Source organism: Nelumbo lutea, chromosome 1 (assembly GCF_056320005.1).
Source record: "Nelumbo lutea isolate HS-2025 chromosome 1, American lotus-T2T, whole genome shotgun sequence".
In the NCBI taxonomy this organism is placed as follows: domain Eukaryota; kingdom Viridiplantae; phylum Streptophyta; class Magnoliopsida; order Proteales; family Nelumbonaceae; genus Nelumbo; species Nelumbo lutea.
The window spans coordinates 155,330,472-155,358,363 of NC_142684.1; the positions used below are offsets into that span (position 1 = coordinate 155,330,472).

Below are 27,892 nucleotides of genomic sequence, written 5' to 3' on the forward strand. Positions count from 1 at the left end.
TATCACGTGGAAAAAAAATGCTCTTTTATTTTTTTTCTGAACTTGAGGATCGAATCATATTCAGGAAATGAAGAATTGCCCAAGTAAAATCTCTCCGGGTCATTTGATGTCAACTAACTTCCTAAGCAAGAAACATAAAAGAGCAATTTGTACATGGTTTAGAGCTAGTGCAGCAGTTTTATTCTTTTTCTTTGCTTGGACAAAAGAAAACTATTAAAATCATAAGAGACAAGTTTCTCCCACATTTCAGGAAGCAGAGTGTTCTTATACATTATCCCAGCTTCCCACTAAATACTCTAGTTCCCCATGCTTTACAAGACCTTAAGTCCATAACCGCAAAGGCACAAACGCATATTGAAAACTTGAGTGACAGAGCTTAAGATGGTAGGTCCTCCAAGGCTTTGAAAATGTCGGTGCGGGTGACTATGCCTGTCCAACATCCAAGAGGAAAAGCAAGTCGAGTCCAGTTCTAAATATGATCAAGATGCTCCTATGTTACTTGATACACTAATTACTGACACAAACAGATATTCAGAATCTCTGCTTTCTCAGAAGATAGAAACTCACCAACGACCTGCCCTTCCTGATTCACAATGGGGATCCTGTGGATCTTCTCCTTGAGCATTGAAGCTGCTGCATCTGCAGTTGTACCAAGAAACTTTTCTTTAGCCTCGTCAACCAGAACCCAATCTCAAGTGATCATTATCAAATGAATGAACATGGGAAAGAAAATTTAATTTGTACAAATACAAGAGAAGATTACCCAAAACTGTCTTTTCAGGTAATAGAGTGATGGCAGGAGATGACATGACTTCTCCCACCTTTGACTTTAGCTGCAAGTACCCATTTTCATAAGTTAAAATCTTAATTAGAAAATGAAGAAATAAGACTATTTACCGATATCAACAAGATCATTTCCCTCCTACCTATCACTAGGCATGACCAACCAGTTTTTTGGATAGCAGACTGAAAGAAAATGAAAGGTTGAACAATTGAAACCAATGAAACCAATAAACAGTTAAGATTTCCAAGCTGACAAATCCTGGTAAAAAACTTTTGCAAAGTAAAGAGAAATTCTAGTAAAAAACAAGCTAGTACAGATCTTGGATTTTTCTTCCAGCAGACAAGGACCATGAAAAGACATGTCCAACTTTGTCTTGTATTCATTGGTCCCACCTGTCTCTAGGGAAAAGTTTTCAATAGTTAAACAAACTTTTTTTTATCATTGTTACTATCACTCGTTGATAAATTAAATAACTCCAATCAGTGTTAAACAGTTAGTCCCATGCTGACAATCTAAAAAGTGTCTGTAAAGTTAAATAAGTCAAAACTGTTAAGCCATCTAGAACTCAACTGCTCGGAACACAGGATAACTATATAGGTGTGGTCTTCATCTATTACAATTTTTAGGATAACTAACAATAATGGATGAGGTTTTCGCTGCAATTTGCTTAGAAAGGTAGAATGCACACTCATTTCAAATGAGAAATTAGAATACAACATTTAGTGTTCATGCGGATGATGTAGAGGTGTATGTAATACACAGACACACGAGTATATGGGAGTGTGGATCTGCCGGTTGTCTCATCCAATGAGCTTCCCTAAATGACTAAGGAATCTTCCATATGGAAAATCATCCTGAAAAAGTGGTGAATAGGGGCTAGGGCTGATGTGGAGTGAAGGATTTAACACCTGGACAATCCAAAGATCCTAATGAACAATTTGGATCTCTCACATTGTCTCTTCACATGAAAAAATCGGTGAAGTTGTGAAGGGAATATCCCTACTTGACCAGTCTAGGAAACCTTTTCCTTGTATGGGAGTGGATTTTCTAGTCAGTCATTTAACAAAGAAGGCTGAGCAATCAAGGAATTCTATGGGTCAGGATCTTCTAGTAACAAACAATGACAGGCACATCACAGTTTTGTGCCACCTGTCCTCAATACTAAAAAAAAAAAAGAAAAACAATGTGCATAAATGCATATTGCTCATGCCTTGTTTATTACTAGCAGATCTGGACTCATCTTCCACGTGGCAAATTGTTCTGGGGCACAAGTGACCCCACAAGTTTCTCTCACTATATCCTATTAACAGAGCAACTTTGAGCCCCAAAACCCTAGCCCTGTGATCAGAATAAACCATATTTTTAGGCAAATATAATGTTAAAACGTTGATGATTGCTTCCTAGTCAATCATGTTAGACCCAAAGTACCTGTTGTATTATGTGTTTGTTCTCTATCAAGGCAATTACTTTACCTTTCTCCAAAATAGGGGGCTAGCATTCCTGATAGGAGCCTGCTTGCACTTTGCCTCTATAATATCTCTGATTTGACCACATCATCACCAGTGGAGTGATACTTGCCCTAATTTAGACTAGTATTGCTCTTCAGGTATTTGTTTAGGAATTGTCTCTATTTGACCCCAAAATCTTGGGATATGTGACTTGGTTAAGATGGTCTCCTAGCTCGGTAAACACTGTACTCTTTTTTTGCATAAATATTGTACATTGAAGAGAGTTAAATTTTCACATTACAAGTAAAGCTATAAGTAATAGTTCAGATGCTCATTATTATCATCCAATGGAGGTCATCAGCAACAAAAGATACCTGATGAACTTAAGTATTATAACTGAAATCCCAAAATGAAAATAATAATTGCTATAATGCATACAATTAGAAGTTCATGGCTGGTTGAGGATCAAGTTCATACTGAACAAAAACCAAGAATATGAGAAAAAAAATGCATACATACACTTGGGGTGGAAAACTAAATATAGGACAACCAGGCTGGATGAATTGCAGAGGAAGACTTTAGGAGGCATTTTGTCAATACAATACGCAGCAAATAGTATGGCTTCAGACCAAAATACCTTGAAAACATGCATATTAAATAAGAGGCCCCAAGCCACCACAAAAAGATCCCTATTTTTTCTCTTTTCTATCCCATTTTGTTGAGGGTATAAGTATGTGATGTTTGATGGACAATTCCATAGAACGATAGGTAACCATCAAGTTGAGTCTCTGGATCAATAGTTGTCAAGGAAACATCCTTATTCCAGGGATGTAGTGATATGCACAATACAAGTGTGACCTGTGATACATGTTATCACCAATATTACATTTTAATATCTATAAAATCACATTTCTCGTTTTTCATCTCTTTCTTTTCATATTTTGTGAAGCAAATGGAGGAGTGAGAACAATGGAGGGTTTTGCATCTGAGAACCGAAAAAGTTGCATCTTAGGATAGGAGAAATCATTTGTTGCAGCTAGGGATGTCAATGGGTTAAGTGGTAAACCTACCTTGACCCAACCCTATAGTGTCAGGTTGAGTCAGGTTGATGCAGATCCACATAAAACTTAACCCATTAGTATCACTAACTCACAATGTTTAAGACTCAGACCAGACCAAAACCCAGAATGCTCATTAGGAAACAATTTAACGGGTTAACTGGATGGTTAGCCTGTTCAACCCATGAAAACCAACATTTAACTGGGACTAACAAATTTCTACTTAAAACCGATGTGAAAAAAAAATAGTAAGTGGCAGAAACAACTTCACTCCAGAAATAAAATTAGAAAGTAACTTTTTTATTGGTAACTGTGAGATTTCATTAATTAAATGATAAGGTTACAATTTTACAAACCAGGCTAGACAACCCAGCCCAAAGAAGAAAAATTACACCACAGCCCAAAAACATTTGATCCCTGGAAACCTCTTGTTTAGTTAAGTAATCTGCTAGCCCATTAGCAGATTGTTTAAATCATCTAAAAGTTGCCTCTTTGCTTGGCAATGCACCCAATCTCTCTTAGAGTTTGCATGTGAGCCCACACTCCTTAATTTTCACTATTCACCCAGGACATTAATAGTTTTGAGTTCCCTTCTACCTCTACCTGCTGAAATTGCATTTGATTGGCTAGTCTTAGACCATGAAGCAGTGCCAAAATTTCTGAATTAATGAGTCTCAAACACCTATAAGTCATCCCAATATCTGATGGGCCCGGGTTTCCTTGAGAGCTCCCATCGAAATTCAGCTTCACTCTATTATTAATAGGTGGTTTCAACTCTTTATGGACATATTTCTCAAAGTAGTAGAGGCTGCTACCACTCCCCAATCTCTCAAAATGTCTTCTAGACTTCTACCATGTATTCCTCGACTGTCTCCATTGTCTTCACCAAAAGAGCAAATTCAACACATACTCTTGTTATAGCTCCCTTAGTCTTACTCTGCTCCTTAAATATTTCATCATACCTCTCCTCCCGGATTGCCCAAAGGATTGCTGTTCTAGTGGTCCTCCACATCATCCTACCTTTTTCTTGGGTTGCCCCAAGAAGTCAGGGCTACATAAACCAGTCACATCCTGAGGGGGAACCCACCTGCAACCAAAGAAGGAATAGAACCACTTCCAAATTCAAGTCACAAAGAATAGATCAGTAAATGGGAAAGAAAGAGACTCGATACTGTCCTTGTAAAAGATGCATATATGATGTGAGAAACACCTATTTGGCCTTTTCTTTTGGAGCATATCACAAGTGTTCATTTTCTGTAGAACCACTTCCCAGTAGAACACCTTAATCTTTGGTGGCATAGGTCTACTCCAAAATTCTTTTATTGAAATGATGCACCTAGGCTGTTGAAATGGACAAGTGTATTGAAGAAAGAAGCATAGGCTGAGTTTGGTTGCAGTGTGAATCTGAACCAGATACAAATTTTGCACCCAGTTCAGTTTTTCATATGTTTATTTGTAACTATGATTTGCACTCCTACCAGATACAAAATTTCTACTTTTTTTTGTCTTATTTGTACTCACTAGCAGTGTAAATTTTGCATCTCAAAAGCTGATGCAAAATTTGCACCACCTTCCTCCTACCTCAATTCTCTTTGATATAAAGTGAGACCACACAATTTTAAGGTGGGTACAAACCATTTACTTCTTATTTATTTTTCATAACAAAACAAGATAAGGTCAAATCTGAAGCAAAAGAAACCAGAATTTACACAGCCTATTTGTACTCCCATTCATTTACACCAGTGAAAATGAAACTTACACTGCACTAAATGCAGCCACAGGAGAAAAGCCCAGGAGAGGCAAACCAAATATGACTGTCCGGACAACAAATTGATCAGTGAGAAACATTCCCCATTTCTAAGACCCCTTCTAAATCCAAGATCCCAATTAATCTTAGTGGAAGATGATACACAATTTTGCAATAGGTTCCAACTTATAAAGAGATGAAGAACAAAGCTATGGATATGGTAGTATCAAGATGAGTACTACACTTAGACTAAATGGTCAGCTGAGCTTATGGTGATGCTGTTGAGGCATTCGTCGTATCTCTCTAGTTGTGCATCAATGGGAGAGTTTGTGGAGGTAGGCCGTTGGAAAAAAGCTTTGAAGATTGAACCTAAGGAGCTTCTATTTGAGGAACTGAGACTAAATGGTCAGCTGAGCTTGAAAATCAGGGAAGCAAAGAGAGGGATGGTGCTGTTAGAAGGTTTGGGGGTAATTGAAGGGTTCAAGGAGTTTTTGGAAGGTGCAAGTAACAAAGGCAAACAAAATAGTTGGAAAGAGTTTCACTCAGAAACTGGAAGAAGGTTTGTTGTAGAGTGTAAGAGAAACTTTAAAGGTTCTTTATTTCTTTGACAGATTTTTTTTGCAAGGGTAGGAAGCAGATGGTCTGTTTCCCAGAGGGAAGGAAGAGTCAGGGTTGGAAGGCAGTTCATGGGGTCTTATGTGAACTGCTGCAACGCTTGGGTGCTAAAAGAGAAGTAACAGTAAAAAGGAAGATAAGCAGTTCTACTAGTTTGGTGAGCAATAATAAGCAAGAGACTCTTATAGTGACAGCTGGGGCAGGTAAATACAGAATGGGAGTAAACATACAGAGAGCAGATTGGGAAAGCAAACTGAGAGTTAAAGCTTCAGCTCACATTCTAGACTGGAGGAAAGTTGCAGATAACAGCAAGCTTGAAGTTGAAGAGTACGTTTATTTTAACACCTTTTGAGAAAGACAAGGCTTTGCTGGACTTGCTTGAGAATAGAGTAGAAGTTGAGGCATTAAATATCCAAGCTGAACTTGGAAATTTCACATTATCAAGATGGTGTCCGGGATCAAACTCCAAAGATTTCTTTGTTGAAGATGGAGTGCTGGTGCGTGTCTTAGGCCTTCCCTTTCACTTGTGGAAGCAAGAAACTGCTGAAACCATTGCTTTGATGTGTGGAGGATCACTAGGAGGTGCCTTTTGGGGAGATCTTGTTTCAGCTTCCATTTTATTGAATGGAGTAAAACCTGAGGAGATTCCTCGGAAGATAGAGGTGCTAGTTGAGGGACAATGTTACTCAGTGTGGCTGGTTTCATCCATTGAATCTGTACTTTGGAAAGAGGCTCGTAGGGAGGGAGATGAGAAGGTTGAAGAAGAACTGTGTGGCAAGAAAGGACTGGATGATTCAAACAAGAAAAGCACTTTCACTAAAATGGAAAAACAAATGCTGGAGAAACAAAAAGGTAGCATTCAGGGGGTGGGTTTTATGTGTGTGGAAGTAGTGAACAGTGTGGAGGGTGGCAGGTCTTTTGCACAGGTTGTAACTGGCACCAATCTGGCTTTCTTAAACAAGGAAAAGGGGTTGGTCCAGGGAAGAACTGAACCTACACCTGTTAAAACCAAACTGAGCCTGGGGTTGGACGTGTGTGACCCTTTTAAAAGTCACGTGAAGTCACAGTTTAGTAAGAATGGGCCAAAGCCAAAGCCAAAGCCCATGTGGAATGATATTGTTGTTAATAAAGGCCAAATGGGTCAGCGGGCCCGACCCAGTCGTTTAAAAAGGCGCATGATCCTTTAAAGAGTCACGTGACTGGGGTTATTACCAAGGTAGACAATGTTAATGGTCTATCATCGTCCCAAGTCGCGAGGAAGGGGGGCGGGGGGAATGCGCGCAGCGGCAGAAAATGGAGAAGCTGGATTTGTAGTGGGTTTCCAGACGAAGTCTAGAGGAGCTTAGCCCCCTGCGATGCTCCTCAGAGAGGCTGAATCCAAGATACGCTAGGGAAAGAATTGAAGAGAGGGAAGAGAAGGATGAAGGCTGGGTGCAGTGCAATGAAGGAGATGAAGAATCGGAGGACTTTTCTATTGATGGTACTAGTGTGGGCAGTGCAAACGACGAAGGTAGTTGTGCTGGAGGTGACATGGATGGGTAGAATATTGCAAGCTTATTTCAAGGTGAAGATTGCAATCGGTTTAACTCATTCCCAAGACTACAGAGTGTGCAAGGATTATCAAAAGGGGCAAACCGGGAGAACCGGAAGCAGAGCAGGAACACACCAGCTAGGGGTGAACCAGGGGTAGAGTAGAAAGATCACCAGGTTGACCAAAGGACAGAAGTACTTCCCAACCAACTCAGGGAGATAGATGTTTACCAACCTCTGGAACAAGAGAGGGAGGCCGGGAGCAGTCCTTTTCTAGCTTGTCCATCAGTCCCAAGTAACCAAATGATTTCAGTTTATGCTATTAATGTGTCTCCTGTGTCATTGGTTCCAGATTCCGTTTCTATTCCATGTCTTGTAGCCCATGAATATGCAACCGAGCTAGTAGGCGGGCTTTCCGAGGAGGGAGAGAGGGGAAGGAAGGTATAAGAGTGAAAAAGTGTGGGAAATCATTGAAAGAGTGTCTAAGGAAGTGGAAGGAAAGTTGATCTGGAGGAGGGAAGGGGAGGAAGGAAGAGGGGAGGGGTTAGTGGAGAGGAGGGAAAGGAATGAGGGTAGAGATGGAGAGGATTACAAGGAGAGAACAGGGAAGGAGGGAGGTAATAGGAGAGGGAGGATGGATGGAGAGGAAAGAACAGAGGTGGGACCAGAGGAGAGGAAGAAAGGGCAAGTGGACAGAGATGGAGGGGTTTCTGTAGGAAGGGTATGGGTGGAGGACTCGGTGAGAGAAGACATGATAGCAGAATTTGTAGAGAAGTTGGGTTGTAGGTTGGAAGATTTGAATGTGTTGAAAGAAAGCTTACAGAAGAGGAAGAAGGAGATCAGAACAAAGAAGAGGAGATTGAGTGAAGTAGAGAGATTGAAGAGAGATGTAGAAGGAGACAAGAAGCTCGAGGTAAAAGGAGATAGAAGGAAAGGGGGAAAGTAGTGGGTAGGTGGCAAGGGGTTTAAAAAAGAAGCGGAATGAAGATTCTTAGTTGGAATGTGAGGGGAATTGGAAGTGCAAGGAAGAGAGCGACAATAAAAGAGGTAATAAGACGGTATGACCCAGACATTGTGTTGTTGCAAGAGTCTAAGAGAATAGAGTTTAATAACAAATGAGCAAGGAGTGTATGGAAAGCCAGAGGGATTAGCTGGGTGGCTGCTCCCTCGTAGGGTGCTTCCGAGGGGATTGTAACAATGTGGAAGAGGGATGTGGTTGAAGGTTTGGATGAGTCGATCGGAAAGTACTCGGTTTCCATGAAGTTTAAACAGCAAGAAGATGATTATATGCGGGTGCTCACAAACGTTTATGGACCGAATGACTACAGAGAGAGAAAGGAGTTGTGGGAAGAATTGGCTGATGTTAGAGGGTTGTGGGATGGGCCTTGGTGCATGGGTGGGGATTTCAATGTGATTAGATTCTCTGAGAAATCCAATAAGGTTAATTAGAGGGTGACAAAAAGCATGAGGAAGTTTAACAATTTTGTGGATGCCTTTGAGCTTAAAGAGATTCCCCTAGCCCATAAGACATTTACATGGTCAAATCTCCAATCTAGACCCATTTGCTCTAAGCTAGATAGATTCCTGTTCTCTTTGGATTGGGAAGAACATTGGGGAACCTTGGCTTCTAGAGCTCTCCCAAGGGTGACCTCGGATCATTGCCCATAGTGTTATGTAAGAAGGAAAGGTGTGGAGGTCCTACCCCCTTTAGATTTGAAAAATTGTGGTTACTTCATCCAGGGTTTACTAACAAAGTGAGGGAGTGGTGGTATGAGTGTAACCCACTGGTGGAATGGGAGGGGATGAGATTCCATAAGAAACTACAATTCTTGAAAGCAAAAATCAAGGAGTGGAATTTGGGAGGATGGAAGAAAGAAAGGGAGATCTGATGGATAAGATTGAAAGCATTGACTCTAAAGAAGAAATGGGAGAATTTGGAGAAGAAGACAATGATCTCAGGACAGATTTGAGAAGACAGTTAGAGGACTACCTACACAAGGAGGAAATTAGCTGGAGGCAAAAATCTCGGTGTAAATGGTTGCAAGAGGGAGACAGAAACACTAGGTTTTTGCACTCTCTAGCAGATGGCAGGAGAAGGAAGAACTTTATCTCCAAATTGGTAGTAGATGGAGTTGAGTTAGTACAACAAGAGGAGATTATTGAGGCCTGTGTGGAGCATTTCAAATCTATTCTAAGAAGCCTTGTGAGTAGAAGGATTGGATTGGCCAGATGTAGGGGTGGAGAATAGGAGAAGGTTGGAAAGAAGCTTTAATTTAGAAGAGATCAAGGAAGCTGTGTTTTCTATGGATAGAACAAAAGCTCCAGGGCCGGATGGGTTCACAATGGCTTTTTATCAGGACTGTTGGGATATCTTGAAAGATGATCTTTTGCAGGTGTTTGAGGAGATTTTCAGGAGAGGAATTGTCAATTCGGGTGTGAACTCTACATTTATAGCCTTAATTCCAAAAAAGAAAGATGCATCCCACCCGAAGGATTTTAGGCCAATTAGCTTGGTTAATAGCTTGTATAAGATCATTGCAAAAGTGTTGTCTTTGAGGCTGAAGAAGGTATTGCTAGATATCATTGCACACTATCAAGGAAGTGGTCTGTAAGTGGTCTGTAAGTTGGACTTGGAAAATGCTTATGACTTGGTGGACTGGGATTTCTTGACGAAAGTTTTGACTAAATTTGGGTTTGGGGCTAGATGGTGTAAGTGGATCATGGGTTGTGTCCGGAATTGTCATTACTCAGTGCTAGTGAATGGGACAGTGGTAGATTTTTTTCCAGCTAGTAGGGGTATAAGACAAGGAGACCCCCTTTCTCCTTTCTTGTTTATTCTAATTGCGGAGGTTTTGGGGAAACTGATTCACAAAGCAGATTCTAGGGGGCTCATTAGAGGCTGGAGAGTTGGGAGGGTGGAAACCCCCCTCACTCACTTACAGTTTGTTGATGACACGATTCTGTTTTGTGAAGGCGGTAATAAGAGCTTTATCAGGAACTTGATGTCAGTGATACAACTGTTTGAGCAAATGTCCAACTTGAAGGTTAACCTTGGGAAAAGCTATGTAGTGGGGGTGAATTTGGAGGAGGGAGAGATCAGGGAGAGTGCTGAAGTACTGGGGTGTGAAGTCTCAAGGTGGCCTTTGAACTACTTAGGGTTGCCATTAGGTGATAATCCCATGAGAGAGAGCTTTTGGAACTTGGTGGTGGAAAGATTTGAAAAAAGATGTATCTTGGAAAAAGAATTACCTCTCTCTTGGTGGGAGAATTACACTAATTAAGGCCACGCTTGCTAACTTACCCATCTTTTTCTTGTCGGTGTTTAAAATCCCAGTGAAGGTTGCTAACAGATTGGAGAAGCTAATGAAAGATTTCTTGTGGGAGAATCATAGAGTTAGCTAGGAGATAGTGTGTAGGAGTAAGACTTGTGGTGGTTTGGGGCTTGGAGTATTAGGAGAAGGAATATGACTCTGTTGGGAAAGTGGTTGTGGAGGTTCCCTATAGAGAAGGAGAAGCTATGGGATAGAATAGTGGCAAGTATACATGGGCTGGAGCACAATGGATGGAACGCTAGAATCAGAGCTAGGACCACAAGCAATTCTCCTTGGAAAGCCATTCATGACCTGCTACCTGTTTTCTCCCCTAATATCAGGTATGACTTGAATTCCGGTAACTTCATAAAATTTTGGGAACAAACCTGGGTGGGGAGTGCCCCTCTAAAGGATCAATTCCCTTCTTTGTATGCTCTTTCTGATTTGAAAAATGAACCAATCTCAACTTTCACCACCCCATCCTCTTCCACTTCTGGGATTGGGTGGAATTTGGGTCTAAGAAGGGATTTGAGGGACTCAGACTTCGACAGTATTTCGAGCCTTGTTGCACTTCTTGATAACGTTGTCTTAGACCCCACTAAGGCGGATTCTAGAATTTGGACACCTACCCCCAATGGCATCTTTTCTTGTACTTCGTTCTTCAAAGTCTTAAGTCAGTCCACTAGTCCTACCTTTCCCCCTTTCCCTGTTGGTGAGGTTTGGTGCAGAGCAATACCTCCTAGGGTTGGTAGTTTTTGTTGGGAAGCCTATCTGGAAAGAATCAATACTGGTGATCTACTCCAAAAGAAGAGACCCAATACTTGCTTGTCACCACAGTGGTGTGCTCTTTGTAAAGCGGATGGGGAGACTAATTTTCACCTACTGGTGTCTTTCCATTTTGCGATGTCAATTTGGGATTGGGCTTTCTCCCTATTTGGATGTAGCTGGAATCCCCCATTAGACTTGCAGGGCCTTTTTTTCCCCTTCTTTTTTCAGGTGGCGGATAAAAAGGGGAAGGACAATGTGGAGAGAACTAAGGGTTGTAGTATGTTGGAGACTTTGGGAAGAAAGAAACTCCAGGATATTCTCAGAAGCTCAAAGGGGAGCAACAGATCTGAGGGCTATCATACATATTAGGGCGTTACAGTGGCTGAAATCTTTGGAACTATTCACAGATTACACTGTGGATGACATGTTGAGGAAGTGGAGTGAAATTGCAAATTGCACACAAACCAAGTCAGTAATGAGTGTAACTTGGACCCCTTCACCTGTGGGATTCTTGAAATTAAACTTTGATGGGTGTAGTAGGGAAAATCCGGGAAAATCGGGGATTGGGGATGTTTTTAGGGATGAAAATGGTGTCATTTCTGCCATGTTCTCAGGCCCAATTGGAGTGGGTGACTCCCTTAGAATTGAGATCTTTGCAGTTATGGAAGGAGTCCAAAAAGCTAAGGAGTTGAACATCAAGAAACTCATAATTGAAGGAGATTCAGAGGTGGTGATGGGTGGCTGATTAAAGATCACAATGGTTTATGGAAGTACAATAATGAGAGGAGGAAATTCAAGTGGCTGGTGCGGGAGATGGAAGTTAAGACACGTTGGGTTAAAAGATTGGCTAATTCCCTAGCTAACGGTTTAGCTAAACAAGGGGCAGAAAGGGATTCACTGTTTTGGGCTAAGCTGTAACTTTAGTGTTTTTTTCTATTTTTTTCCTTTTCTCGAGGTTCTTTGTTGCTCTTGGAAGATAAGTGTGTTTGTCTTCCTCTTGTAAATCTTCTATTGATGATTTAATGAAAGTGTTATTGATCAAAAAAAAAAAAAAAAACAAAGCTATGGATATTGGTCCTTAAGAGTTACCCAACCACCACTCATCTGTTGATCTGAGTGAACAGGTGCCCTTGATTCAGAATAACCTTGGTGTATGGACAAATCCTACGACCGATGGCATAGCCTACACCAATGGGTAAATATCTTTGACTAGTCTCCTTTTCTTGGCCCATTTATAGATAATCAAACTGATGCCATGTCAGCAAGACTCTTGCTTGGTGTGGTCAAAGTTTGGCAAGGTAGTTGAGAAAATCTAGGCAACTAATCCTACCTTGTGGGACACTTGTCCCTTGATCCAAGAGGCAGAAAGAGTCTAGGTGGTTAGAATAATCTCGGATAAGAAGGGGTTTTCCCCTTATCTATTTTTGTACCGTTGAGTGATGGAAGCCCCATTATAAATATGGGCTTCCAATTCAACTGAGAAACAACTTAATTTCTGAGAAAATCCCTTGTCTCGAGTTGCTTCGTTGGGTCATATTAATATCCTCTGGTTTTATATTGGAGGATCGGTACAAGTGTGTTAGCCCCGGCTGTTACTAACTTCTGTATTTGCAAGGATCTTCGGAATCTGTGTTTGCAGGGTTCAGCAGTGGTATCCCAGCCAAGTTGTAGCCGAATACAATAGACTTTGCTACACCGTATCGAAGCTCCCCATTTAAACCTTCTTTCATCTTCATTTTCGTTTGCCCTAGAAATGAAAGATATTCGGCTGCCTTCTCTCTTCGAACGGCAACAGAGAGATTTCTTTCTCCCTCTTCTATCTCACGGTTCTTCTCTAATCTACGAAGCAGACCAATGAATGCAACTCCGAAATCCGAGCAGATTTCTTCCTTTTTTTTCCTATAGGTGCAAATCGGAAACCTTTTTTTTTTTTGTTCTTCTAAGCAGAGCTCAAATAGAGCAATAGAGGCGATTTCGGGCAAGTTATTGATAGTCAAACACACCTTGTTTATCGTCAATTCTCACTGTTCCAATATCAGAACAAAGCTAGTATAGATCCGTCGACTGGTGTGTCTGTAATAGCTACTCACTAATCACTGGTTCCAACACTCCTTAGGGTTTATTTAAACCAATCCTTTTTGGTGAGTTGTTTCACGTTATTCGTTTTTTTTTTTTTTTGATTAAAATTCCTTGAATACGAATAGTTCACTGCCTTCTTCTGGTTTGCATGCTATTACTACTTGAGGATTGAGGATTGAACGAGAGATGGTGTGACTGGTTGAAATATCATCAACAGTAAAGGAAACATACAACAACTAGCAATAGCCGTGGTCTAGCATAATCAGAGCTAAGTACCCCTATTTCCTATTCAAATTACATTTTTATTATTTGAATATTAGAAATGGCTAGTAAAGTTGTGGCTGCAGAGTTAAGTAGAACTGAAAAACTTAATGGGACAAATTATCCAATCTGGAAAAGGAGGATTAGACACATACTTGCTCAGGATTGTTTAGACTACATATTAGATGATGCTATTCCTCCAGTTCCTAGTGAAAATGCCACTCTTGCTGAAACCAGAAAACATAATAAATATGAAAAGGATAATATGATAGCTCGTTCTACTATTCCAACTTTTATGGAACCTAATATTGAAATGTTACTTGAAGAACATCAATATGCCAAAAATATGTTTGATGCTGTTACTGAAACTTATGGGAAGGTTACTGAATCTTACATTCAGTTATTGATAGAAAAATTTTATGGTTTTGCAATAAAAGAAGATGATCCTATTGTTGAAAATGTTAACAAAATGATAATAATAGCTAAAGAAGTAGCAGCTGTAGGAAATTCCATCCCAGACAAAGTACAAGTGTCTACAATTCTACATAGTTTACCAAAATCTTGGGAACAAGTAGTGATAACCCTTAAACTCTCTGGCCAAAACATCACTATGCAGAATCTTCCCATGTTACTTGCTGTTGAGGCTGAGAGAAGAAATAAAAAGAATAATTCTCAAGCCTTAGTTACTAAACCCACTCCATCTGAACCAACTAAATCAGGTGAGAAGCCTAAACCTAAATTTCAGAAAGGAAAAAGAAAATGGTTCAAAAAGACTAACTTTAATAAAGGAAAGAAGAAAGTGATTTGTTTCAACTATGGTGCTCCGGGACACACCAAATATAATTACTTTAAAAAGAAACAAAATCCTGGTACTAACACCGATGACATAATTTGTGTGGTTTTAGAGTCATTCATAGCTGATTCTGACTCGAGCTCTTGGTGGATTGATTCCGGATCATCTCAACATGTTGCAAGATCCAAAGAAGCTTTCCTTGACTTCAAAAAGATGCAACTAGGGCAGCATAAATTATTTATGGGAAACTCTTATTGTGATGTCCTAAGGGTGGGGACTGTGAAAATTCCTGTAAAAGATGAGACCAATTTTATTCTATCTGATACTTTGTATGTTCCTACCCATAGGAAGAATCTCATTTCTGTACCTCGTCTTGATGAAAAGGGGTTTGAAGTCCTTTTTAGGAGTGGGAAAGTATCCATAGGGAAACATGGGAGAATCCTTTTGTGGGGAACTAGAAAAGATGGTTTGTATCGATTGAATGTTAATAATAAAATTGTCAACGCTTCTGTTTATATTGATTGTGCTTTTTTCTGTTTGCTTAGATTGATATAAATGGCATTTAAGACTTGGCCATGTAAACAAGGACAAATTAAAGAGGATGTGTGACAATGACTTGTTACCAAAAATGAATATAGACTTTTAAGACTTGTGAACCTTGTTTAAAGGGGAAAATGCATAGAAAACCATTTGGAAAGGCTAAAAAATCTTAAGAAAATTTTAGAAATAATACATTCTGATGCTTGTGGACCAATTAATGTGAAAACTCATAGGAAGATGGAATACTTTGTAACCTTTATAGATGATTACTCAAGATATGGTTTTATCTATTTGTTAAATAAAAAATCTAAAGTCTTAGAAAATTCAAGGAATTTAAAACTTTAGTTGAAAATCAAGTAGGAAAGAAAATAAAAATACTTAGAAGTGATAGGAGTGGAGAATACACCTCTGAATTGTTTAATGATTATTGTTTAGAAAATGGAATCTTACATCAGTTGACTATCTCTTACACACCCCAACAAAATGGGGTAGCTGAAAGGAGAAATAGAACCCTCCTAGATATGACAAGGTCCACGCTAAGCCATTCAAACTTGGGAAATCATTTTTGGGGGGAAGCAATAGCCACAGCAGTCTATATTTTAAATAGAGTCCCAACAAAAATCAATATGCTAACTCCCTATGAACTTTGGATAGGAAGAAAACCTGATCTTTCAAATTTGAAATTTGGGGATCCTCTGCTTTTGTATGGGTACCAAATCAACTTAGAATTAAGTTAGACTCCAAAAGCTTTAGAGCAACTTTCATAGGATACTCTAAAACATCAAAGGGATATAGATTTGTGAGACACAAATCTGATGGATCAATTGAACTAATTGAAAGAAGGGATGCTGAATTCCTAGAAGACAAAGTTGATCCAAATGATCCAAAGAAATTAGTTGACATCTTTGAAATAGAAAAAGAAAAGGTTGTTGATAGTCCTAACACTAGTGAACCACCTAAAGTTGATACAATCACTAGAATTCAAAGAGAAAGAGTTCCCTCTAGTAGATACAAAGACTTTTATACTTTCCAAACTGACTACGTAATTGATTATGAAACTGATCCTTTAAATTTTACTGAAGCTATGACTTCTACTGGTCATGAAAAATGGAAAACAGCCATGGATGAAGAGTTTGATTCAATAGTTAGAAATCAGGTGTGGGATTTAGTTGAACCACCCAGAGGTAGGAAAATTATAGGTTGTAAATGGATACTTAAAAGGAAATTAAAATCAGATGGGTCAATAGAAAAGTACAAAGCTAGATTGGTAGCTAAGGGCTACACACAAAAAAGGGAGTTGACTTTGAAGAAACATACTCTCCAGCTGCTAGATTCACCTCTATTAGAATTTTACTTGCTTTAGTAGCTTATTTTGATTGGGAACTATTCCAAATGGATGTAAAAACTGCCTTTTTAAATGGAGAACTTAATGAGGAAATTTATATGCAACAACCAAAAGGATATGTAATAAAGGGACAAGAAGAAAAAGTATACAAATTAAAAAGGTCCTTATATGGATTAAACAATCTCCTCGTATGTGGTATTATACTTTTCACAATGCAATCACAAAACTTGGTTTTGTTCCTAATACTTTTGATCACTGTGTTTGTCCTAAATAGTGGGAGCTCCATTGTGTTATTATCTCTTTATGTGGATAATATCTTGATTGCCGGAAATGATATGAATTTAATAGAAAAGACAAAGATTTTCTTAAACTCTTAATTTGAAATGAAAGATTTAGGTGATGCTTCTTTTGTTCTTGGAATAAAGATAGGAATAAAGATAGAGAGAGATAGGAAATTTGACCCTATCACAAGAAAGATACATAGACTCTATCCTTAAGAGATTTAGAATGGATAAATGCAAACTAGTTGGCACTCCAATAATTATGGGAACAAAACTAACAAAAGAAACGTGCCAATCAAATGAACAAGAAAGGGAAGAAATGTCTAAGAAACCTTATGCTCAAACTGTAGGCAGCCTTATGTATGCCATGCTTTGTACTCGGCCTGATTTAAGTTTTGTTGTTAGCTTGGTTAGCAGATTTCAAAGTAACCCAGGATTGTCTCATTGGAATGCAATAAAAAGAACTTTTAGATATCTCTAGGGAGCTAAAAATACTAAGCTAACCTACTCTTGTGGTGAATTGGAACTAGTAGGATATAGTGATGCTGACTTTGCAGGAGATGTTGATGATAGAAATCAACAACTGGCTATGTCTTTCTCTTAGGAGAAGGAGCAGTTTCGTGGCCAGCAAAAAACAAGGTTGTTGTGTTGCTAAGTTTACAATGGAAGCAGAGTTCATTGCATGCAGTAATGCAGCCTCTGAAGGTGTATGGATCAGAAGGTTCCTAGAAGAACTTAAGGTGGAAGGCCTGATCTGTGACTCAGCTCTTATTTACAATGACAATTGAGCTGTCATTCAAACCATAAAAAACGGGGAAATTGGCCCCAAGGGAAGACATATAGAGCTTCAATACAGGTATTTATTTGATATCTACCAAAGGAAAGAGATCCAGGTAGAGTATGTGCCTTCTAGAGATATGCTAGCTGACCCCTTTACTAAGGCAATTACAGGTGAAAACTTCAAAAGGCATAAACTAAATATGGGTCTTAAATGCTAGTTATGATCTCGGACATAAATGGCCAAGTGGGAGATGTTGATCTGAGTGGCCAGATGCCCTCGATTCAGAATAACCTTGGTGTATGGACAAATCATACGGCTGATGGCATAGCCTACACCAATGGGTAAATATCTTTGACTAGTCTCCTGCCCATTTATAGATAATCAAACTGATGCCATGCCAGCAAGACTCTGGCTTGGTGTGGTCAAAGTTTGGCAAGGTAGTTGAGAAAATCTGGGCAACTAATCCTACCTTGTGGGACACTTGTCCCTTGATCCAAGAGGCAGAAAGAGTCTAGGTGGTTAGAATAATCTCAGATAAGAAGGGGTTTTCCCCTTATCTATTTTTGTACCGTTGAGTGATGGAAGCCCCATTATAAATATGGGCTTCCAATTCAACTGAGGCACAACTTAATTTCTGAGAAAATCCCGTCTCAAGCTGCTTCCTTGGGTCATATTAATATCCTCTGGTTTTATATTGGAGGATCGGTACAAGTGTGTTAGCCCCAGCTGTTACTAACTTCTGTATTTGCAGGGATCTTCAAAATCTGTGTTTGCAGGGTTCAACATCATCCTGCCTAAACAATATTACCACACCCCTTGTGATACCTAATGAAATTCAAGAACAAAGGGAGAATAGCTTAAATGGATTTCCAAGGTGAAGTAGAGGAAGCCTGAGAGGAAATCATAGCATAAAATTAGAAAGTCATTCCAAGCTTGTATTTTGAGATTTCTGATTTCATCAAGATATAGAAGGCACTCTAAAGCACCTAAACGACACTTGAATAAAATAAAAAGTATATTTAGAACTTAAGGAGCATAAAAGTAATCTCAATGAAAATAGTGATTTCCATGATATATGTTTCATCATTTTGGGTCATAACCATATAAGATCACACCCAAGTGATCTTAGGTTCATTCCATATATAGCAAAAGAACCTTTCTAAGGTACCAAGATGAAAGTGAAGGACACTTGTTGACATACATAGTTGAAATAGAATGAGAAAACTGCTGGGCCGCTTTACATAAGAGAGAGAGAGTTGTGACAAGGCTTAGATGATGATGATTCTAAGGGCTTGTTCGTTTTCTCTTAATTTATCTTGTATCTCTTAATACCTTTAAGAGGCATTAAGAAAGTATGGTTCTCATTTTATCTTCAGCAATGTACTGTACATCATGTACAGTAGCAATAAAGCTCACTTTTGTTTTCCAATAATACCCCCAAAAGGTTAATCCTTTTCAATAGTTGTCAAGGCAATGCCTAGGTGGGCACCTAGGCGACTAGGCACTTTTCAAAGAACGCCTCGCCCAAATGCCAACTATGTTAGGCGCATGCTTAGGGGGCTGAAGCAAATATACACTATATAAATATTTATTTAATAAAAATGTAAAATATATAATACTTTATTAGTTGTTTTAGATTTTATAATAGAACCTATTGCATGTTATCATGCTTTTGTTTTGAGGAAAGTAAAAAACAAAATTAATCTTCGAGGGTTTCACTTTGACAATAGAATCAAACTGAGGAAGAGGAGAGAACAACAGCCCTCCATCGTTCCCACACAGTCCTCTAAAGTCAAGGTGAGTTAATCAGTCTTCTTCTTCTTTACGCCCCATTTTTCTCCTCTTCCTTTTTGTATCTTTTCTCCAAGTTTTTTGAATCATTTTATTGGACTGAAACAGGGACTCCGCCCCCTTCTTTTGTTCTTAAATTTCCTGCATGTTTTCAGCTTTTTTTTTCTCATTATTGGTGTCTGAAACAGGGGCGGAAAAGGGGCTCCACCCCTTCTTTTATTCTTCATATTCTTCTTTTATTTTAGTTTTTTTTTTCACCAGATTTTCTGGGTCTAGAACAGGGACTCTGCTCCATTCTTTTGTTCTTAATTTCTTGCATTTTTTCAGCCTTTTTTTGTTGTTCTCATCATTGGTTTCGGAATCAGGGGCTCCGCCCCTTCTTTTCTTCTTCATATTCCTTCTTTTATTTTAATATTTTTTCACCAGGTTTTCTGGGTCTAGAACAGGGGCTCCGCCCCCTACTTTTCTTTTTCATTTTCTTCTTTTATTTTAGTATTTGTTCCCTATGTATTTTTTATCTAAAATAGGGGCTCCGCCCCCTTCAGTTCTTTCAACTTCTAACATCTAACTTGTAAGTTGCAACTCTAATATATTATTTTGCCTACTTGAAGCAACACTGCAAGAAATACAAGCACAAAAGTAAGTGCAGAATACATAAAACCAAAAAAACTAGTTCAAAAGGGGTAGAAATCCACCAGCAAGTCTTATTTTTAAATTCCATCGCCTAGGCAAGGGCTAGGCACCCCATGGTCGCCTAGCCTTGCCTTGGCGCCTTGAAAACTATGCCTTTTATGTATGCTATGATGACCCTATACAACAATAACAATGATGATGATGATGATAATAATAATAACAATAATAATAATAATAAATAACAAAATAAAAATAAAATATTGAGAGTGAAGTAGTTTTTAGAAATTATTACTATTTTATTAATTATATGCATTTTAACTACATATTTTGTTTTCCATTATTAGTTCATTAAATATTAAATACATAATTATTAAATATTAGTTAATTCATTGATTAAAAATCATGTATTTTAAATATATTAATTATTAAAATCTCAGTCATACTGCAGGTGGCCTAGCTAAATTTGGTGTGTATTTGTCGCATCTGTATAGCGACAAGCTTCCTCCTTTGTAACTTGTAGGGGTTCCCCCCTTGCTTTGTATATCTCCTCTTGTTCCCCCCCCGCCTTTTCTCAATAAATTCTGGTTAGATTTTCTCAAAAAAAAGTATGATATTAATTAAAAATTAATTATTTTAATTAATTATAAAATAATTAATATTAATTATTAATTGAGCATTAATTACTATTTTAATTAATGATATTAATTTTTAACTTCATTAGCAATTAATTATTATTATTATTATTTTAAATTCATTTAATTAATTGGTAAGTAATGTGTTAAAAGTCAAAGTAGCTTTCTTATATCTAGGGTTAAAATAGTCAATTCGCATTCTTCAGAACTCAGAATTCAGACTCTAAATTCAGACTTCAGAAGCAAGAAAAGTTCACCAACTCCAATACACCTCTAAAAGTAATTATTACAGCTTCGAAGGCATTTAGATTTCAGACTTCAGTGGAAACAAACAGGTCCTAAATGTACACTTAAGAGGCCAAATAACACGATATGAAGTTTATAATTTTATTTTCGATTGGTAACCGTGAACCTTTTATTACTTTGTTAAAAAAAAATCTATATACAAGATAGAGAGTGATTTCCCATAGCTACAGAAAAGAAACCCCCTTTTAATTACATTTGTAATCCTTTTTTTTTCTTGAAATGGTAAAGAATTTTATTGTATTAATATAAAACTCGCATAACATACATCTACCCGTGTACATTGAGAGACTGTACATAGGGCTATACTAAAACTAAGAGAAAAGGGTTTCAACATCCAAAAAAAATACTGTGGTTAGACACCCCGAAATTCCTGTTGTATACTTAGCCATGAATACAAAAGACCTGTGATATCCTTTTTCACCACTGATATGTCATTACACTTGTTTTCAAAAATTCTTTGATTTATCTCCTTCGTACTGTCCAAATAATGGCTGCAGGAAATATGTTCCGTTGAACTTTTCCTATGCAACTTAAGCACTTCATCCTCCAGCCTTTAAATAGAGCCAGTAAAGACTCAGGCAGGCATCCTTGAATACCAAAACAGGAGAGGGCGATCACCCATAGCAGAAAAGTAAAGCTGTAGTGAATAAAGATATGGTTTGCGGATTCTGCATACTCACTACACAGACAGCACCTGTCATTGATCCTATTCATGCCCCTTCTGATTAGCAAGCCAGTGGTTAAGCATTTACCAAGGGTAGCAGTCCATACTGGGTTATACAAGAGCACCAAATTTTTATCCATGGGAAGGAAGAATTTTGCTGCTGAGCTAAGAATGGACAGAGAACTGTCTGGATTTGTTCCAGGCCCAGTCCCTCTTGTCATTGGATGAAACACTTGGAGATATAGGATGAAGCATGCCCAGGAACTCTGCAATGGGATTGATTTCCCAGTCGTTCAGGATCCTTCTAAAGGCTGGTCTCCAGATTACCCCATTATCATCTAGCTCATAATTCTCATCTACTGGAGCTTCCTTGTCTTGAGCAATTGCATATGAAGAGAGGAATAACTCAGTTAGGGGGAATCTGGACCCCATTTATCAGTCCAAAAGAAAACTCTGTTTCCCTTACCAATTTTATGTTTGTTTCCTTTTTGGAAATTAGGGTATATTTTATGGATACTACACCATACTGCACACCCCAAGGGAGAGAAACCTGAACCTGGATCCCAACCTCTATTGCTGGGTCGATATTTTCCTGTTACCACCTGCCTCCAAAAGCTATCTTCTTGATTGCAGTACCTCCAAAATCAATTTCCTAAGGAGTGCTTCATTGGTTTTCTTCAAGTTTCTTATACCCAGACCACCATGTTTCTTGGCTGAACAGACTTTACTCCAATTTACTAGATGACATTTGAAATTGTCTCTCCAGCCTGCCCAAAAGAAGTTCCTCGTCTTTTTTCTCTAATATTTTAGCTACAGATGACTACATGAGGGGAGGGGGAATAAATGATAGATTGTAGATGGGGGATGGGGAGAGACGAAAGAGGAGAGAGCACCTTTTATTGGTAAGGCATGCAAGTTGGGCAGGCTGGACTGGGTTTATGGTCAACCCAGGCCCAACCCTAAGATTTGTGCCTAAGGCCTGAGCCCAAGGTCAAGCTCAATCTCCCCAACCCAAGCCCAACCCGAACTGTAATTTGATGCACTCGGGTTGGGCTCAAGCCCAGGCCGGGTTTGGGTTGGTCAATGAACCCACTCTAAAATCACACATGTATTATGCAAATATGCATGCACATATACATATGTTATACATATCTATATATGTATGTACGAATGTGTATAGTCGGGTAAGGCTTGGGTTAGGATTAGGTAGGGCCGAGCTTGGGCCAGGTTTGGGCTATCTAAGGGCTAGGCCCAGGCCCAGCAAAATATATAAAAAAGCCTGAAGTCTTGGGCACAACCCAGCCCGAGGACCGAATATCCAATCCCAGCCTAAAATTTCGGGCTGGGATGGTCCAGGCTCGGGTTGGGCCTGCCCAAGTTGCAACCCTAGTGTGAGATTACCCCCTTTAGATAAATATCTAATTTACCATACAGCAAGTTATTTGTCAAACCTTTCAATCATGGGATCTCATATCTTCTTTGAGCTTATCTTTACACCAAATGGTAGCTCTAAGTAAGTTGTTGGCAACATGCCAGCGCTACATCACATCTCATCAGCCTACTGTTCAGCCATTTCCTCACTCCCTACCATCATAATTGCACTTTTTACTAGGTATATCTTTAGACCCAATACTTCTTCAAACCAATTCAATATATATCCCAGATTTTCCATGACCCATGGAGGCATCGCATAGAAAAAAGAGTGTCATCAGCAAATTGGGCAAGGGAATTGGATCAAGATTCTCACCGGCCTTAAAACCATTTATGTATCCTCCTTCTGCAGCCCTCATCGTGAGCTTGCTGAGTGCTTCCACGGCACAGATGAATAGAATGTGTAATGGACTAAGAAATAATAAAATAGAAACTTCTTACAACTATTTGTTTGATTACTGATAAGTCCTCCACAAATCCAACTTATCTTTGTTTAAAGCATAACTCGACTGAGGCAAATGAATGGCTAACAGTTAACTAAACTGTTAATCTTAGTAAAAGAACATCCATGAATGTTTGTGAGATGACATCTCAAATTTCTTTTGATGCAACCTGCGAATTCTTAGAAAGCAACAACAGCTATGCTAATATAACTTATTTATTTTTGGTACAAACAACACCTTACTAATATAATTTTTTTATCAATAACTGAAGAGCTTTATTAAATCAATCAGGATATAAAGTATGGAATTATATAAATATACATTCTGTATATAATGCAATAAGACATTGCCATTAGAGCTAGCCAATTGCTGCTCCCCCACTTTTCCAAGAGTAACTACCCTCAATATACAATCACCAGAAGCTCTTTAACCAAATGCATATTCACCCCACCTTACAGACTGTCTACTAACTCCCACACGGGCTAGGGAATCAGCATAAGAGTTAGCAGACTGAGTAGTGAGTACCCAAGATAATTCTGCTTCCAACATATGAACCAGGTGTCTTGCTTCCCTAATTTGATGTTTAAAATTCCAGGGGACTTGCATTTCTCTTTTACATTGGAAGCAATCAATGTTTCTCATGCAAAACTGAAATGCATGGCATGATGCCTAACAATATTAAACACTTCGTTGGACAGTTTGTTAGACAGCATGAGACTCTGTTTCAAGGGATAATCTGGCTTATAGGTCCAGCAAAGGTGCAGAATTTTGTGTTTCAGCGGTATTTTCCCCTTCACAATACTAAGTAAAATGGCCATAAGCATACAGCCTCTGTTATAGGAGATGACAGCATTCCCCAATATCTTAACAATAAAAATGAAAACGTTTAACAAGGTTTCACAATTAAAAAAATTTCAACCACAGATCACGTTTACTCAGCTCCTCTTTGAGGTTTGGATCCAAGTAAAGTAGCCCAATACCTCTGTATCCCTTGATGAAAAAAAAAATCCTAAACCATAAAAAAAAAAAAAAAGAAAAAGAAATGCAAATCTACAAACAGCCCCCAATAGCATAGATAAATCCCCAAAAAGAAAACTTAACTTATCCTAGGGATGGGCTAAAACCCATGTCTGACAAGAAGATTCAGGAATTAACAACCAAAATACAATAACGTCGAAAAAAAAAAAAAACCAAAGAGAATACCGTTTCAACATTTCTGTGTAGCTTCAATTACTAATATCTGAAAACCTAAGAACGAAACATATACTGCCAATTATTTGCATGCATAGCGGATGAAATTTAAATGGGGAATGAAATAAGGGTGGATGGTCATTATGACATTACAGGGGGTGCAAAATGTGTAGCTACAGAGAACTAACCCCATGTGGAGCTCTCTGTTTGTCCTTCTTGGATATCACACCGATGCACCGGAACTGATCGTCGATGACAGGAAGCCCCGATACAATCTCAAAGTGATGATTGATCTCCTCTAACGTCTGATCAACGGTCGTGGTCCGAATTGTGGTGGACATCACTTCCCCCAACAACGCAGAAGGGTCCATCTACAAGGAATCCAAAAACCCAAATGAAACAAAGCTAAAAAACGATCACCCAATCAACAGACAGGTGGACAAAGATAAACCTTTTCCTTGAAGATCTCTGGCTCGAGGTAAGCTCTCAAGTCATCGTAATTGAGAAGGGCGAAATTGTCGGGCCATTCTCCAGAGATGATCTCTTCTGGGTTGCTTTCCTCAAGTTCCAAACCTTCACTCGACGCACAAACCAGCAACATTAACCCTCTCTTCTCTGTCAGCACTCTCTTGGCTCTGCCGCTGCTGCTTTTGAGGGCTACAGCTGACGAAGGACTAGACGTGAAGAATAGAGGGTTGCAGTGGGGGGTAGAACAACTAACGGGTGAATTTGGCGGGAAAGAAGATCGGAAGAGATGCAGCGCTCGCACTGACGATGATCCGCACGCCATCTTTCCTTTTCTCCACTTGACTGTCTTCTTCTTTAGCAGCACAATTAATATCGTAAGAAGGAATAAGTGACGATGGTCGATGGATGGGAAGGGAGTCCGGATCTGCTTCTCACAACGGGGCGCCTCACACTGTCCTCACATCGGCTGGTTGCGCCACGCGTCCCCGGGTTCGTGTGAGAGCAAAACACGAGCGGAGGGTTGCATTTGGCGCCCAAAACATTCATACCATTTGTCTCTCTGCTCTCATAACCTCTAAGAACACTGGATAGACATTGTCCCTGATTCGTTCTTCTTCTTTTTCGCTCTGACTTCTGTTAAATTCCTTCACACCTTAGATTTCAATTCTTCTTCCGACCCAATGGCTACCGTCAAAAACAACACAAACCCACAAACAACAACGCGCTGAAGGTCTTTGCATCCACGGTGCCGCCATGACTGAGAGAAATAGCTCAATAATAGAGAGATAAAGCAATACGGAAGAGAAGACACTGTATTGGGTTAAGTAGGTTGTCTGAAATCTCAATTCTTATATGAATGTATGCTTTGGTGTCGCCACATAGAAGTGCAGTAGGATAGTAGGATAGATGTGCTGCGTCTTTGAAAGGTCAAAGGTGATGGGTAATAAAGTGTCTACTTCTTCATCATATCAGGACTAAAGTCCTCCGTCCCTCCACTGGTTGCAATCATATTTTCGGCGGTCATCTGCGAGATGAGATTCTGGAAATAGTTAGTCAATGGGAGTACTCCGTAGTTGAAAAAGAGAAAAACAAAAAAAAAAACCAACATGATCTCAACAGCCTTTAATTCTTAGGATTTTGAGAGAAATTTACTAGATATGAATCGTTCGAATCAATTCGTTGGTGTCTATTCTCGCCGGTGAAACTAATTCCTGCCGAAGAGATGAGAGGTTTGGGTCCTGACCAGAAGGAAAAAAAGGGTTTGAATCGAAGAGAAAAGAATAGGGATGAGAGATTTGGACAGGTAAAAAAAGAAAAAAAAAAAGAAAAAACAAAATTAAATAATATAAAGACCCCCCCGTACTATTGGGTCTGTGACAAAGACCCTTCTTATTTTGTCACAAATAACCTGTATTATGACTACGAGACAAAGACCCCCTTCCGTTGAAATTTACCGTTGCAATATTTTTTAATACCCATACTACCCTTATAATAAAGACATTTGAAAGAAAAACACCGATTTCTCTTCCCCAACCTCATGATACACGAATAGCAGTGGTGTATCAGATTCCTTCACATTTTTCTCTTTCCTTCTCTCTCCCCCGATTTCTCTTCTTCCCCTTCCCCTTTCTCTCTTCCCCTTTCTTCTTTCCACTTTCCTCTCTTCTTCCCCTTCCCCTTTCTCTTCTCTTTCACTAATGTCCAGGCTGCTTTCAATAACAACAGCCCAATTCCAGGAGCGTGAGCAAGAAGCTTGTTCACAAAAGTTCATCAAGTAGGCATATCGCTCCGCTTTCAAATAATTCAAAGACAAGCTTCAACTCTATCCCTCTTTCATTCATCCTTAGAGCCACAAAATCCCCAGCTGTCACAGTGTCATTAAACCACACAAGAAAATCAAATCCATCATCTGACAACAGGGTCAAATCTCTAACACAACTAGCAGTGACCTTATTCCCACCCAAGCCTGGGTGGTAAACAAAAGTAATAGCAGGTTTCTTCACATAGGAAGAGAGGACAGATGTATCATGGTCGACAATGTAAACATTAAAGGCTCGAGACTGTGTGGGATAGAAGGATAGAGAGCCGTTGATAATTCTGGATTTTATGGATTCCCCTGCTCTTACATCAATATAGATTGTTCCTAGAAGAGATATCCATGAAACTCAATAAATAAGAAATATTTTTATCAGCTCCTACCGCATTTTCATCAGCGACAAGCTCTAAGCATTTCGTGAAAGACTTGTTCTTCGAAATAGAAGGGCATTCATCAAGGAGTTGGTAGTTTTTCAAGGAGCTGACACACTCAAATCTTTTCTTGAATACGACCAGCGTAAAGGAATTGATTCTGCACACTATGATGACATGGAACTTTTCAGGAAGGAGGAAATGGGGGTAGCCGATTTTATAAGACCACCAGTGTTAGAACTAGTGATATCCACAAGCACAGATCCAACACCACCTGGTCTTAAAACACGCTCAATATCGAACACGAGAAGAGCAGGTACAGATACCCTATCGAGAGCACTGGAAAAAACAAAATCAAAAGAATTGCCCTTGAACTCCAACTTGTAAGTAAAAAATAAGTGTCTTTCGACACCAAGAGCATCCAGGAACCCTAATTCCCGTAAAGTAGAAACAACCAAATCTGATCCTTCCCCAACACAGAGAGCTTTCGCACCATATTTCAACAATTTCTTCCCAATCAGCTCTCTAAACAGATCAAGTGTGAAATTTACTACTCTCTAACAGATCAGTCTGGGTGAATTGATTAAGATCTGGAGGGAGAGAACCGCTGAGAGAATTCTTGGGAAGGTTGATGCCGGTGACTTGGTTGGCGTTGTCGCAGGTAATGCCGGTCCATATCTAGGGGTTGTTCCCTGACCATCTGAAGGGCACCCACTCCGTCGATAGCGGCTATAGAGACGAGATTGAAGATGGAGAAGAGAAGAAGGGGAAGATGAAAAATGGGTCACCGGCATCAACCTTCCCA

The 27,892-nt window shown here is 39.3% G+C and overlaps 1 protein-coding gene across 3 annotated transcripts; it reads right to left on the minus strand.

Annotated features, from left to right (window-relative positions):
* Nucleotides 1-157: 157 nt before the first annotated feature.
* Nucleotides 158-27,892, minus strand: LOC148878551 (uncharacterized). Of its 3 annotated transcripts, none has more exons than XM_088956448.1 (7): nucleotides 27,100-27,220; nucleotides 26,053-26,138; nucleotides 24,884-25,924; nucleotides 24,621-24,803; nucleotides 764-833; nucleotides 568-639; nucleotides 158-469 (listed from the first exon to the last, which is right to left on the minus strand). In XM_088956448.1, exons 3-7 carry the CDS (start codon nucleotides 25,220-25,222, stop codon nucleotides 312-314), a joined length of 822 nt encoding a protein of 273 aa, XP_088812574.1. In that variant the 5' UTR covers nucleotides 25,223-25,924; nucleotides 26,053-26,138; nucleotides 27,100-27,220; the 3' UTR covers nucleotides 158-311. The 3 variants fall into 3 exon arrangements, with proteins under 3 accessions (XP_088812574.1, XP_088812581.1, XP_088812590.1); XM_088956455.1 differs by having other exon boundaries at nucleotides 158-429; nucleotides 27,100-27,211; XM_088956464.1 differs by lacking the exon at nucleotides 26,053-26,138 and having other exon boundaries at nucleotides 158-429; nucleotides 27,100-27,892.